This window comes from Squalius cephalus (genome assembly GCF_949319135.1).
Source record: "Squalius cephalus genome assembly, chromosome: 21".
NCBI lineage: Eukaryota > Metazoa > Chordata > Actinopteri > Cypriniformes > Leuciscidae > Squalius > Squalius cephalus.
Genome location: NC_137142.1, coordinates 14,150,024 through 14,165,474, shown reverse-complemented (window position 1 = coordinate 14,165,474; position 15,451 = coordinate 14,150,024). Strand labels below are relative to the sequence as shown.

Here is a 15,451-nt window from a genome sequence, read left to right as displayed (position 1 = left end):
GAGTTAGTTCAAAAGTAATCAAATGGTCTAGTAGTCAGATTATAAATGTGTAATGCAATGAATTAGGTAGAAATAGGCTTTCATAGAAACTGTTAATCTTTTTGTGAAGTGTAACATTTCTTTAAAACAAAATGAAAGCCATTTGATTAAACATATAATCTGATGTGATTATATTCATACATTAAGCTTGGCTTCAGTGTCCAAAACCTTTTTGGGAATGCTGAGTGCGTGTGTGTGCCTCTGTATTGGGAAGATGCCAGATTGTTTTGTGACCTGGCCTGTTCTGCAGGCAGGACGTGCTGTGCTGTACATAATTATCAGGCAAGTGAGCAGAATACCCCGGGGCATTTTGACCTCACGCTTGTGTGACGAGACTGGGAGAGGGACACAGCCCTGATTTTAACCCATCCTTCACCTGCCCGCTTGTGCTGAAGTGCCCAGGGCAAGCAGAGGCTAACTATGCAGTCAGTCTCTCCATCGGAACAGCCTGTAAGGCCTGGAGCTCAAGCCCTTCTGAAAAGGGCCAGTGCAGCTGTTCTTAACTGGGGCTGCTCTCGGGGAGGTGGAACAACAAAGGAAAGGTGCACTGGTTCCCTCAAGGAGTCATTAGATTCTGCCAAAAGCAGGACGGGAGTGCACTCTCCAAAGACCCCTCTGAACATGCATCATTTAAGAGCAGCCTCAGTCTAACCTCCATCCCAGTCCCGATGCGAGCTTTCCCCTCCACCCGTGTTTTCACAGTACTGCAATCCTGATCAGGTTCAAGTGCTGATTCTTACATCCTTCTATCTTTTATGGCCTCAGTCAAAGTTTGGTGAAGAAACGATAGGTGTAGAAATGTAATCGCTTGCTGGATTGAGGATACGTTTGAAATGTAGTGCTCACTTACTAAACGCTGCACGGAATACACTGAATAGTGCCTATTTTAGTATAGTTAATAGGGTTACACTTTATTTTATGGTGTCATTGTTAGTGTAATTATATATTTAAGTACTGAGTAATATTAATTAAGTGCATGTAGGATTAGGGTTTGGTTGAGGGTTAGTTGCATGTAATTATGCATAATTAATAGGGCTGTCAAACGATTAATCGCGATTAATCGCATCCAAAATAAAAGTTTGTGTTTACATCATGCGTCTGTGTACGGAGTATAATTATTTTCTATATATAAATAGACACACATGCATATATATATTTAAGAAAATGTGTTATTTATATATAAAATATTTATATATAATATAAATATATATACACAGTATATACATGCAAATATTTCTTAAATATATACATGCATGTGTGCGTATTTATATATAGAAAATAATTATACACCGTACACACACATATATTATGTAAAAACAAACTTTTATTTTGGATGCGATTAATCGCGATTAATCGTTTAACAGCCCTAATAATTAACTGTTAATACTATTGTAAGTACATGTAACATATGTAACAAGGACACTGTAAAACAAAGCGTTACCGTTAATAGTTAAATAACTAATGTTAACAAATGGAACTTTATTGTATTGTAAACTTTATTAAAGCAACACCAAATATTCTTTTGTACCTTAAAATAATGTTTCCAAAATCGTTGCAGTGGTTCATCAACTCGTAACAGTGTGAACGGCACTTCTGCATTCGCTTTGCGACCCTTGTCAGATCGGGTAGCGGATCTGTAGTTCAAATGAGACGTAAGAAACTACAAATTTGACTTGCTTTACGGCAAGCATTACAATAGCAAAAAAATAGCAAGCAATGTCATTATTTTGTTTTTCTTCGTGTCTGATGTCGCAATACATCATACTTTTATGTTACATAAAATCATGCAACATACTCTACCTTGTCTGTGGACATTGTTATTTCCAAAGCCGGTGCTGGATAAACAAACAGCGTGCGTGCGACAGTAGGCTGCGGTAGGCTAAATTATTTACGACAGCGGTAATGGACAATTCCACTTCCAACCTGTAGGGGGACCGAAGATGCATTTGATAGTGTTTTTTTAGTTTTTTTTTTACGTCAGCCCTACCACTCGGCAGGTGTGTGCCTGACCCCAATTAACAAGCAAGTGTTCTCTTGCAATTTCATTGGCTGTTGTTCTAAATAGTGCATGAGAACGGGAAGTGCTAAGATTACATATCTAAAATAAATATTCTATTTTGAATAACTTGTTTTTTTTTTGTAAAACCTCACTATCATCATTCTCACAAACAGAGTCTCATAGTAAGACAGCTGATGCAAAAGAAGGTTTGCCAGATTTACGCATCTTATTTGTATTGGTCTAGTTTTATGGAGACGGGCTCCAGATTAGTGTTCTCGAGGCCGAGCTTTCCCTCAACTGTCTTGACAAGCTTCGCCATCATAAGAGTAAATTAGTCGCATCTCTATCCGCGAACTCAGAGACATAATTAAAAAAAGGGCAAGGCGCTCATCTGAGCCTGATATAATTCAGTATTAATAGTCTCACTCGAAAGCCTAACTAAGACAAATTGCTGTGTTTTGAGGGCCAGTGATCCCTTCTCTCTAAGTACCCTCTGACTTATTTCAGAAATCTCTCTCTGTGTGGCTGCCGGTCTTGATGTGTCACACCTAGCAAGAGTCCCTGTAAATTTAACCTGTCAATACGTGTCAGGCCTCGTTTATCAGCCACCTCTTCTCGGACGGTTTTCCCTCCCTCACCTTCTTGTACTCCTCTTTATTTTTTTCATCACCTGTTCTCTCTCTGTTGCTTTTAAGCACTTTGCGTTTTGACTTTGCCTGTGGTTTTGCCTTATCTCCAATCAGATTTCCCCTCTCAAAGCTCTAGCATGCAGGCGATGGGAATTCTAATCCCGACTCCAGACGGAGGGCTTGTGAAAGCGAGTGTGTTTTTTTGTGTGTCTATATGCAATTTGTGCAAATCATTCACTAAAAAGTGCAGAAGTGAGCAGATTTGTCATGTAAATGAGGCCATATTAACACCTAGAGACACTCATTCTCGCCGCTTCACCGACACATACTGCATGATTTTTACTAAAAGATGGCTGGAGCGGCTCCCTGTTGAATTCTTTAACTTGAGGGAAGTCAAACTGATACATTGTTTGCTTACTGGAAAGATTTCCCCTAAGTTGTCCTGTCAGGATGCTGTGAGGTAGCGGACTCTGTGATTAAACTGGTTCCTGTTCGTTGTGTCTCCTCAGGGTTTGAAAGGGGATCCTGGACCTCAAGGTCTACCTGGTCTCAAAGGTGATAAAGTAAGTCGCCCTGCCAGTTTGATTTCTTGTAACAACCTTTACAAACTGTAGCATAGAGAGAGATAGAGGCAGAGTATCTATGATCTTAAGGATGTTTTTTTAGTCAGTGAGCTTTCCAGAGTTTCTGTATAGATGGAAAGTCACAGTCTGTGTGTGAGTCAATCTTAGGAAACTGTGCCATTTGTGCCTGACAATTTTCAATAGACTTTTTTAGTATAATTTTAAAGTTTGAAAATGTCACTGCTAAACTTTAGAAAACTTATTTTTCCCACTTTTAGGCCCAATGTACCAGGGACCATATCTGCCAAATATGCCTCCAGCACCAATATTCAGATTAGCAGTCAGATATTGGATACTGGATATTGGTTTCCCATAAATATGTGGTGACAGCCTTGCAAAATATCAATAGTTATTTGTTGGAACTCAGATATGACGTCAGAAAGGTCAAAGTATTAGAAATGTGTGCATAATAGGTTTGAACAGAAAATGATGGACAAAGATGAATTCTGCATTTTTTTAGAAATTTTTTACTTTTAGAAAAAAGTACATTTTATATAACCACAATTTATATTATTTATGTAAATTCTTTATTTTCTTCTTCTGTATATCCCATTACAAATGTAATGAAGATGAATGGGACATACATTTGCTGATATTCTGATCATTTTTTTTGTTACGCTACCATTCAAAAGTTTGGATGTCTGTGAATTGTTTTGCATTAAATTGGTTTGCATTATAAAGGATGCATTAAATTGATCAAAAGTGACAGTAAAGACTATTACATAAAAATAATGTTTTTTTAAATAAATGTTTTCTTTGAACTTTGTTCATCAAAGAATCTTGATTTATTTTTTATTTTTTTTATCAAGGTTTCCCCAAAAATACTAAGCATCGCAACTGTTTTTAACATTGGAAATATTAATATTAATTAATATCAGCATATTAGAATGAATTCTGAAGGATCATGTGACACTAAAGACCGGAGTAATGATGCTGAAATTTCAGCTGAAAAAAATGTTTAAATATATTTTAATTGTTAATTATTACTGTTTTTACTGTATTTTTTATATAAAAGCAGCTTTGCGAGCATAAGAATCGGCTTTCAAAAACATAAATAAAATGTCATGGATTTAAAATATCAAATATGTCTCTAATAATAATGTGAAGTTTAATTTGACAGTTTTATGAAAATAACAGTGTTTACTGACACTGACTTAACATGCTATGTGGACAAGACTAAATCCAGAGAGAAATGAGCATCAAAATCACCCGAGGTACGGATTACTTTCTAATAATTCAATGGACCGGAGTCAATTATTCCGCTTATACTATGGTAGCCACACATCCAGACATTTTTAGATGCTAGTAAAGGAGGCTTGAGCCACTGATAGCAGATTAATGCAGTTATTAAAGAGAGAGAGAGAGAGAGAGAGAGAAAGAGAGAGAGAGAGAGAGAGAGAGAGAGAGAGAGAGAAACAGAAACAGAAACAGAAAGAGAGAAATTAAGCATATGTGAATTACCTTAATTTTGTGGCAATAATTTGACGTTTTTATCTTGTTGTTTACTATATATATATATTTGCACGGTCGGTGTCATTGTGTCAGATGTAAGGACCTTTGAAATAACTGAAATCATTTGGCGAAGTGATATGGAACTGTAATTTGGTCAAGACCTGCCTGGAACTACTTTAGCCGTGCGTTTCCCTGGAAATACTTGCAGACCTTAGAACGTTCGTCAACCAATCAGATTCAAGCATTAAATTATTATTTTTTTTTTTTATATACATTATATATGTGTATTTGTATATGTGTATATATGTCAATATAATTATACTATGTATGCATGTATGTACTGTGTGCATGTATATGTGCATGTATGTAGATCAATATTTCATCCAGACCTTGTCACTACAGTAGCTGTTTGAATCAGTTATTGGTTGCAGAATGTAAAGACGTCCTTTTTATCCAATGATCTTAATTTACAAAAATCATTTTAAGAACCAGAACCACTGATTGTACAAGGAAACATGTCTAACCAATAACTGATAATGTAGCTTATATTGCTTGTGCTGAGTGCAGCATGTAGTAAACGCCTCAGTAAACCAGGAACACGGAATGCTGCGGAATTTTGTGGGATGGAATCAATTTTATTACTGGAAGTCACATATATGGTGACACATATGGTGACAGGGAAAACTATAATGTATGATGAACAAACAAGAAAATGTTGTTGTGACACAGATTCTATATAAATATTAAAGCAATGTTTCAGATTACAAACAGGTTAAGCTCTATTGGCAGCATCTGTGACATGCTTTTTGATTCATAATTTCAACTTATTTGTAAAAACACTGAAAAATTATGTTTGCATTAAAGCATATACCATACAAGGCATTCTAGAGGGTTTCAAAGAAGTAATGTGAAGGTCATATTTTTACATTTAATGTTAATGTTCAGAGAATATATCGTCCTAAATTGTTTTTTTCTCACCCAAATAGCATTTTTGTTTGTTAGTTTTAAGCTTAAATATTCCTAGATTTTGTTATTGCAATTTTATTGTTGCAACATATTGTGTAGTTTTAGTAAAAAAGAAACAAACAAACTGTAAAATTTGGAATTTAATTATTTTATTTTTTTTCTGTTCGCTTCAATTTCCAGTGCCATGACTTGCCCCATAGACTGTCATTTTAAGTGCTTCACTGTACTGTAAATACAATTTGTTTGTTTTCACAAATGTATTATTTTCCGAGGTAATGGCCCATGTGTCACAGACGCTGTTGATAAAACAGACAGACCTTCACAGCAGGGAAGATGTGACTCCACTGAAACAGAATGTAGAATAGAGCTTCCTGCTCTGATATCTTATTCCCCAAACCCGGTGCACGAAGGCCCACAGCGGGACTTCTTTCCAAACAATAGATCAAATGTTATTCTCTAATTAGCTACCATATTACCCATTGTCTTTTACAGTATTGGGTTTCTTGGTTTGCCTGCTTGCGCACGTAATTGTCAGTGCAGTGTTTTCAAGCCTTGAAGTTCTAATGAGCTCCTCTGCGTTCGAGCAGAGAATAACTAGCTTCTTTTTCATCTCATCTCCCAGTCAGACAGAGGGAGGGAGGAAAACCGTTAGCTCGGATTGAAACTGACAGTCGGAAAGACACGTCACGCTCTTCAAACATAGAATGACTCGGAATATCTTCAAACGGGCCGGCTTTAGGTGTTCGCAACTTTATATTTCAGCAAACTTTGATGTGGAGTTTCTGTGGATTTAAATTGAATTTGTGGAAAGCTCTGCCTGTTTTTGTCAAGGGGTTTTTAACTTAAACTGATGTCTCCGCTTGTATTCCATAACCTTGAAAATATGAAAGTCCTTTATTTAAGAGCAGATAAGCACAGATATAAGAACAGCAGGCCGTTTTATTTTTACAAATATTTTTCAGATATGCCGAACCGAGTTATTCCTAAAGGAATAGTTTTCCTAAAAATGAACATTTTGTCATCCTCTACTCACCCTCATGTCGTTCCAAACCCGCATGACTGACTTTCTTCTAAGGTATACGAAGAACATGTTTCTTTAAAAAAATGCCATAGTACAGATCATTTTAAAATAATTATTTAGCGCAGCAAACTTTAGCGGAACTAACTTCAGCGTTCTTTAAAACAGGTTGCATTACTTCCGGTCCCGGTCTTTTGTATGCGCTTCATTAAATATTGAGATGTTTTACTCAAAATGCCTTCAAAAGAACCAACTTAAAGGGATTGTTCCCCCCAAAATGAAAATTCTGTCATCATTTACTCACCCTTGTGTTATTCCAAACCTGAATGAAATCCTTTGTTCTGCTGAAAACAAACAAAGATATTTTGAAGAATATGGGTAACCAAACAATGGGGGGAAAAAATACTATGGAAGTCAATGGGGTCCAGCAACATTTTTCGAAATATCTTTTTTTTTTTTTTTTGTCTTCAGAAGAAAAAAATCATACAGACTTGACGGTGAGTAAATGATGACAGAATTTAAATTTTTGGGTGAACTGATATCTGTTGCATATCCAGAATATCTCAAATGTAATATCATTTTTTTTCTTTAATTTTACCATGAAAGTCCATTGATATTTGAGTCAGTTCATACAGCTGTTAACACTTTATATCGAAAAGTGGATGCGATGAGACCCGTTTTCCTCTTTGTTCAGTTGACTTTTGGCATAAAGCCTATTGCACAATGCTCTGAAATATTTGATTGGTCAATTCTGATACGGCAATCTGCAGTCAGAGATTTTTGCATAATCGCCACTAAACTGTGTAATAAGTGGCTTAATGTAGATAACCCGATCGTTAAAGCTCTATAAACCCCTGTCCCGATTCAGTTTGTGATAATGATCTGTTAACTGTACGTTATCATTTGCAATTCTGTATGTTTTAGGAAAAAAATGCAGCTGTTTGGATGATCTGCTTATATTTGAACAATAATCACTCTCGTGAATTTGATTGTGTCTCTGTTACAGGGGGATCCAGGCACACCGGTTTCAGAAACATTGTCGGTACGCATCTCAGTTCACCCTACAACAACGCTGCATGTCATTTCAGAGCTCAACATATTGACACTGATTCTTTTTGAATGACATCCATATAAAACATGATATGCATAAGCTGCATTAAGCACTGAAATGAGATTTATGGAGTCTTAGCTAAGGTTTTAGGGAATGGTTGACTTCTTATCGCCGACACAGATATGAGAAAGGTGCTCAAACAGGGTGTTATATTAAAGGGGTGGTTGATTATGATTTCACTTTTCTAACTTTAGTTAGTGTGTAATGCTGCTGTTTGAGCATAAACAACATCTGCAAAGTTACAATGCTCAAAGTTCAAAGCATTGGGAGATATTTTCTTTTAAAGAAATTGCTTTTTAAGGACTACAACAAAAGGCTGGTAGGGACAACACGACATTCCTCCCGGGTTAGTGACATCACTAACCCTAAAATTTACATAAACCCGCCCCTGGGAATGCGATTTATAGATTATCAAGACAGAATATGCTAATCAATGACTATAAGATAACTACATATAGGCTAAGCTACATAAATTCATCTACTAACCATTCAGAAACGTTGTCTAAATGTTGTCACTTCTTCTTGAGTCTCTCCATCTTTGTCTGACTCCGGTTTGAACATAAAAGGCTAAAAGTTTTTGATATTTTCAGTGCATGTCTGTGTGAGATAAAAGGACACAAGCTCTTGAAGCTCCGCCCCCTGTGCCGGGAGCAGCAGCTCATTTGCATTTAAAGGGACAGACACAAAAACGGTTCGTTTTTGCTCACCCTCAAAAAGTGACAACTTTTAAACATGCTATATAAAAATATCTGTGGGGTATTTTGAGCTAAAACTTCACATACACACTTTGGGGACATCAAAGACTTATTTTACATCTTGTGAAAACGGGATTATACCACCCCTTTAAAACGTGTTATTAACTCGTTGCTAGAGTTAAAAATAGTTAAGGGCCATTCACACAGAAATCGTTTTTCCATTCCACTGCTCTACTTTTTAATACTATAAATATGCCTTTCACTTTCTTCATCTTCACAACTAAAACAAATAAGAGGCAAAGGAGAGCCAGCACATGCTCACTCAGGGGCGACCAGAACAACCAGTCTGTGGAGGTTAGAAGTAGGGAGCTAATAATTCACGTCTGCTACATCTCATAAAACAGCAGCGGGATATACAGTATGTTCTTTGTGTGTTAGGATACAGTACAACACCTCTGCCCCTTTATGTAACCTAAACAGCAAACTAACCCCAACGGATCAGGGCATAACAGTTATTTACTCGTGCTAATTTTACATTTTATGAGGACAAGCAGGAATACCAGGGATGCAAACGTGAAAGCCGACAACACAGTCAAGTTGTAAATCGTCAAGTTGTAGTCAAGTTGTAAATCGTGTAGTACATTTTAACAAGCGGCTTGAATTATTTAGGTTTAAACAAATAGCTTATAGCTAACATTTCTGATTTTATCAATGTTTCAGGTTATTTTATATTCTATGATGGATCTTGCCAGCGTAGACATCTGTCGCTACTGACACTAACGTCACTCTCCCTCCCCTGTTGCATTTTGACAGTTTTAGGAGCTTTTAAAGCTCTTGTTCTTTGACTTTCACCAGACACTAGGAGTGAATGGCTATTTTTGCAGCTGTTTCTAAGATGTGTCAGTATTTTTGAGGATGCCAGCTGTAAGAGAACACCACACTGTTTTACTCTGCATCTGAAAGGCCTTCGGTATGTGTCTGTATGTGATGGTCATGTGGTTTGTCCTTTTACTGGGTCATGCACTGTAAAGATATCTTGGTTCCTGACCTTTGTTTTAACAATATTAACAGCTGAAGTTAATTGCCGTCTCTGTTTGATGAAATACATTATTATAATTTCCCTTCTGCTTTCTCTTAGATTGAAAAGCAAGCTCAAAAAGGAGACCAGGTAAAAACACTTTTCATTTCTGTGTTCTGAAACTGAATGCCAGCACGTAGCAGTGCAGATTTTAGTTTGTTTTCTTTCATGAGCATTTTATTATAGTGCTTGAAAGGCAGCCCTCACTACTGATATCCTCCTTTTTCTGCATTTTCCTGGAATTTTTGATGATTCATAGCAAAACACTTGGTCTGCTTCTGCTTCAGAAATTCCTGTATCTAATTCAACTCAATTTGCTTAATGTATTGACTCAATAAAAATAAAAAAACAAAAAAGTATACATTTTATGTATATATATATATATATTTATATATATTATATGATATATATACACATTAATACTAAGGATATTAATGCTAGGAATGTGGTTATTTATTTTCAACAATGTGCATGTCTCAGTTGAACATTATTTGTTTGTTCGGTACTTTTCAAATTCGGTACAGGCTTTGCAAACAGACTTTTACGATATGGACTTGACAGTAATGCGACACCATGTAAAGTAACTTTGTTAATTCTAATCCCTGATCTGTGATCAGTGATTTCTGATATGTAATGATTCATGAAGATACAGTAAGATGTTCTTTGTCTATGTGTCAGTAAATCAAACCAGTGACTAAACGGTCAACTTCACATTGTTTCTCTTAGTAGGATTAAAATAATCTGTTATTTAAACTGTCATTAAATTATAGATAGAAAGCCATCAAAGAACGCTCCTCTTACAGTCGCTGGAGCTGTCAATCAAACATCTCGAGTTTATCAGTGACTGAGTTCTCTCCAAAACTCCCGTTATAATCAACAAATCTCTTACTTACATTGTGTTTGCACCATGGTTTGCACTGTTAGTATCATGAAAGCATTCGTTAGCGTGCTGAAATCGAGTTGTAATGATGAGATCACTACATTCATGCGCTCAACATGTCTGTGATCGGCTACAATGCTCATCACTGCAACCTTTCATGCCACAATCTAAATATAATGCTATAATCAACACTTTTCACAATTAGTTAACCTTGAGAGCTGTATTAGTAAAAACGTAGTAAAAGTTTTTGAGAGAGTTCCACATGTAATACTTAGTCTCACAGCAGACACGCCCCTTCAAACAGCATTCAAATCAGAGGGCTAAAATCTGGGTAGGAAATGGCTTTTTATTTTTGATGTAAAATCATACTAACATTAGAAGTGAACCCCAGGAAACATTATAAAACAATAAAACAATGCATTTCATGTTCCCTTTTAAACACTATTCTATTGCTGCGTTGCAAGCACTTGCATTTCCAAATACATTTACACCAAATACACTTACAAGTTACTTAGTTTTTTTTTTTTTTAAATAGTGCTTGTATTCAGCAAGGGTGCATTAAATTGATCAAAAATATTTACAACATTATAAATGTCTTTACTGTTTCATTATATATGGTGAAAGAAATGATATCACGATATCCCTAATTTATTATTAGCAGAATTGTTTAAATAATTGAATTGTTTAACTATTGATAATAATAAGAAATGTTTCTTGAGCAGCAAATCAGCATATTAAAACGATTTCTGAAGATCATGACACCAATGCAAACAATTCAGCTTTTTCACAGTAGAAAATTACATTTTAAAATATATTAAAATAGAAATGTTTTTTTAATTGTAATAATATTTCACAATATTACTGCTTTTACTGTATTTATATAAAGTAAATGCAGTTTTGGTGCGCATAAGAGATTTAAAAAATATATATAATTTAATGACACCAATTGTTTTGTTTGAATATTAAAAATCATTCAAATTTGTCTTCTTTTATTTATTTATTTATTTTTTTTTTATTTTTTTGCAGGGTCCCCCAGGAGTTCCTGGAGAAAAGGTAAGCGCTTCAACAGTATTTTTTATAAATTTAATATTTATTTTTTTGCCTTCCATAACGAAGTTCACCCATGAGTTGTGAACATGCCGTTTGAACATCTGTCTCTCAGCACTTTAATAAGCACCGACATGTAAACCCGTCCAGGCAGAGCCAGCTGCTATGTGCTCATATTCACATCAATGTTGCTTCTGGATTTTATCATGTTTTTTGAGGGCAATTATGACCACAGTCAGCTAGATCCAGACTAGCCTGCAATGTTTTCTGAGAACTAGATTCCTGATCCATTACCCATCTTCCCCAGGGAGATCCTGGCCTGCCCGGTCAACCAGGAGCACCAGGGAAAGAGGGCAAAAGGGTGAGTAAACCAAAGCAGGTCGCTCCCTGTGTGGGCTGGATCCACGTTGCATATGTGTTTATGTGACCGACCCGTCAGCGAGTCACCCGGCAGCAGCTGGAATGAGAAAAAGATCGGAGACCTCTGTGTGGGCCTGGTCTCATGGGAATGACTCTGAATATTCAACCGTAGACTGACAGCACGTACGGCCAACCCCAGCAAACTCAAGTGTGATTTACGGTTCAAGCACGACATGCTCGAACGTATTGAGAAAACGATACTGTTTCGTTATTGATTTTATCCTTTGTTTCTCAATGCCACCGGCCAAGGGTTAAATTGTTGCTCTGCTTACGGCCTGAAAAAAGCTTTATGTGAGGTTTGACTGCCTGCAACAAATTGCAGTTGCGTGTTCCGCTTATTTGAATTACCTAAGCCGTTGAGCCATTTCACTAGAGGCACGCTAACACCTGTTAACGCAAATGTTATCTCGGCTCCTCGAGTGGTTAATGGTCCTGAATGCCGTACAGTTGTTTCTCGACTCCCTTGAATGTGATAAAAAGTATTAAAAATGCATGCCACTTAGATGGAGGAGAATACTTGGGTCCGCCGCAGGGACTGTAAGAGCAGCATTAAACCCATTCAACAGAATGAATGAATATTTATTATCCTCTGCAGTGGTGTTCACTGGAGTGTTATCATGACACTGTTGGGTATTTTTCAGTTCAGTGATGGATTGAGTGATGCACCGTGCCATAGACATCTGGATTTTGTCCACACTGGTTGGGAGCGTTTCCACTCGGAATGGCTGAACAATTCCCTGTTCAAGTCCACAATTGGTCTCTGTATTCAGGGTAAAACAATAAGGATTGTTAAAGGAATAGTTCACTTAAAAATGAAAATTCTGTCATCATTTACTCACCCTCAAGTTGTTTCAAACCTGTATGAATTTCTTTCTTCTGTTGAACACAAAGAAAGGTATTTTGAAGAATGTCGGTAAAAAATATTATAGAAGTCAATGGGGTCCATCAACTGTTAGTGTCTGGTTACCGACATTCTTCAAAATATCTTTCTTTGTGTTCAGCAGAAGAAAGAAATTCATACAGGTTTGAAACAACTTGAGGGTGAGTAAATGATGACAGAATTTTCATTTTAAAGTGAACTATTCTTTTAAGGATTTATTTTAGTTTTATATTTATTTTTAAATGTGTGTTCTTTTTGTCAAATTATTAATATACATTTAAAAATATTTTATTCATTTGTATTTATTTATTTATTTAAAAATGAAAATTTGTTTTGAAATTAGAAAGCTAGGAATTATACAGCTATCTAACTCATCTAATTCATGTGCCCTCGTAATCTTTAATCAAAATAACATCTCTTCTCTTCTCAATAATGTGTTTACTGGCACGAGGGTGGGACAACCTGTCACTCACATGAGATTGACCAATCGCAAATGACAACCGTCCAAAAATCCAATCAAGTCCCAATGGACAAAATCAAGTCCTGCCCAGCTGCCCTACGTTTTTTTCTTGTTTCATTCGTATTTACGTCACAATAATAATTGTAATTTCTGTACTTTTGCTGGAAAACTACAACAAAATCATTACGAGTTTGCAAGACATAACAAATGGTTGTACAAGTGAGTGTAAAATTGTGTGACAGTTCTGTCATCTGGCCTGAAACACTGTCAAACCGGCCCCGGGCCAGCAGATCCATCCTTATTGTTGAGCCCTGCTATTATTAGTCTTGAATATCCAGACGTTTGGCATACGATCTGGATCTGGCACACAGTGCAGCTGAGAACCAGCCAGAAGAACCAGGAAGAGCCAATTGGCTGACATGTAAAGCAACCACAGTTCACTTTGTTGTTAAAGGAAATGGATTTTACCACGAACTATAATTTGTTCTTTAGACTTTTTAAGATCAAAATTTCTCTGTCCAAAATTCAATAATCATATTTCACAGAGATAGCTTTAAGGGAAAGTTCGCCCACAAAAGAATCATTCGCTCATGATGCTCATGATTTACGCTTATGTTAAAATATGCGTTGTGTTCCCCAGAAGAAAGTCAGTCATAAAAGTTTGGAATGACATGAGGGTGTGTACATTCGATTTTTGCCATCTAAAGCAAAATGTACAGTTCTGTAAATGACATCTGAGAATGCTGCTGCTAGATAACTCTTGTGAAAATAAATATAAAAAATGTATTTGAAAGTATACTACAGATACATTTACATTTACTTAATATAAAAACCCTGTAATTGTACTTTTGGTATACTAAATTGATATTCTTAAAGTCTGCTAAAATTGGAACAACTAATTTTGTACTTAATGCACTTTAGTTATCCGGAAATAGTGCTGAAGTTCGACTAAAGATATACACAAGTATATTGTATTGTGCAAAAATGGAACTATTGCAAGTTTACTTTAGATATCTTTCATTTAAAGACTGATATTATACAGAGATCATACTGTCCTATTCCTTCCCAACAGTGATATTAAAACACATTTTAGGCTTAATATTAAGAAATGTGCATTTTGCAAAAAAGTACTACTCCAAATAAAGTTTAATTATAATATTTATATCAGTATGTCTCAAGTGGTGTCAGTAAATATGTTAATAGATTTGTACTATACTTAGTTTAAAATACATTTTGGGATAGTTTTTTTTGGCAGTGCTGTCTCGCGTCGAGAACAAAACAAGAAGTGTACTTTCGAGGCACAGTGACACGTATGCAATTTTTTTACAACAGTAAAACGTTTCACTAAACTTTTCTCTCAAAACAAGCACAATTTGTTTGTAGCCCTACCTTCTGCGAGATTAAAAGGCCACTACAAGCATATGACCTTTCTTGCAGAATTCTGAACATAATGTCAGCTTCTACCAACATGATTCCTCTTTAATTGGGTGGTGTTACAGAAAAAAGCTGTTTAGAATCCAGACGGTGTGTTCTAATGATCTTGTGGTCGGCACCCTGCGAATTCATTAAATTCTCTGCGCTCGCGAGGGATCGTGCTAACGTTTACCGCCCACGCGAGTTAGCTCGCCGCGAGACTTTGTTAGACTGAATTCTTTTCCGGCTGTCATTTAGATCAGTATCTGTCAAGTATGTTGTTTTGTTGCAAAAGACACTATTTGGCCCTATAAATAACTTTGCTTTGATGACTGCACAGCTTCCCGGCAAGCAGGGATGTGGTAAGGTTTCGGGTTATATATGGCGAGTCACATGCAGCCGGGTAACTTGTTGAGCAGGACTGCGGCGCTCTGCAGTCTTGGAGGCTATTTGGGGAAAGGAGGGACATGGGTCATTATTACTGGCCTTCTAGACGACGACAAGCCTCTGCTGGCGAGAGACTCTCACCCAATTAGTAGCTCTCATTCTCCACACCACTATCAGTCATACTCGGCTGCCATCTTTGCGGCAGTGAATATTTCGCTTCCAGCAAGGTTAACTCTTTGGCCTGTGTCACACGACAAGCGTAAGCATTTATTTGCTTGGATTTATTTTGGCAGCCAACCAAGAGGTTACAGCATTGACAATTGTGCATGTAAGCGTTTTGGTGCCCTTTTTTCT

At 36.5% G+C, this 15,451-nt stretch overlaps 1 protein-coding gene across 2 annotated transcripts in view; it reads left to right on the top strand.

The window, feature by feature from the left end:
• Positions 1–15,451, top strand: part of LOC307148711 (uncharacterized protein) — a 176,058-nt gene that overhangs the window by 44,513 nt on the left and 116,094 nt on the right. For both annotated transcript variants that reach the window (XM_079854427.1, XM_079854426.1), the window contains 5 exons: positions 3,177–3,230; positions 7,733–7,768; positions 9,671–9,700; positions 11,517–11,543; positions 11,845–11,898. In XM_079854427.1, coding sequence (XP_079710553.1) covers positions 3,177–3,230; positions 7,733–7,768; positions 9,671–9,700; positions 11,517–11,543; positions 11,845–11,898 — 201 coding nt within the window. The remainder of the gene's footprint in view (positions 1–3,176; positions 3,231–7,732; positions 7,769–9,670; positions 9,701–11,516; positions 11,544–11,844; positions 11,899–15,451) is intronic.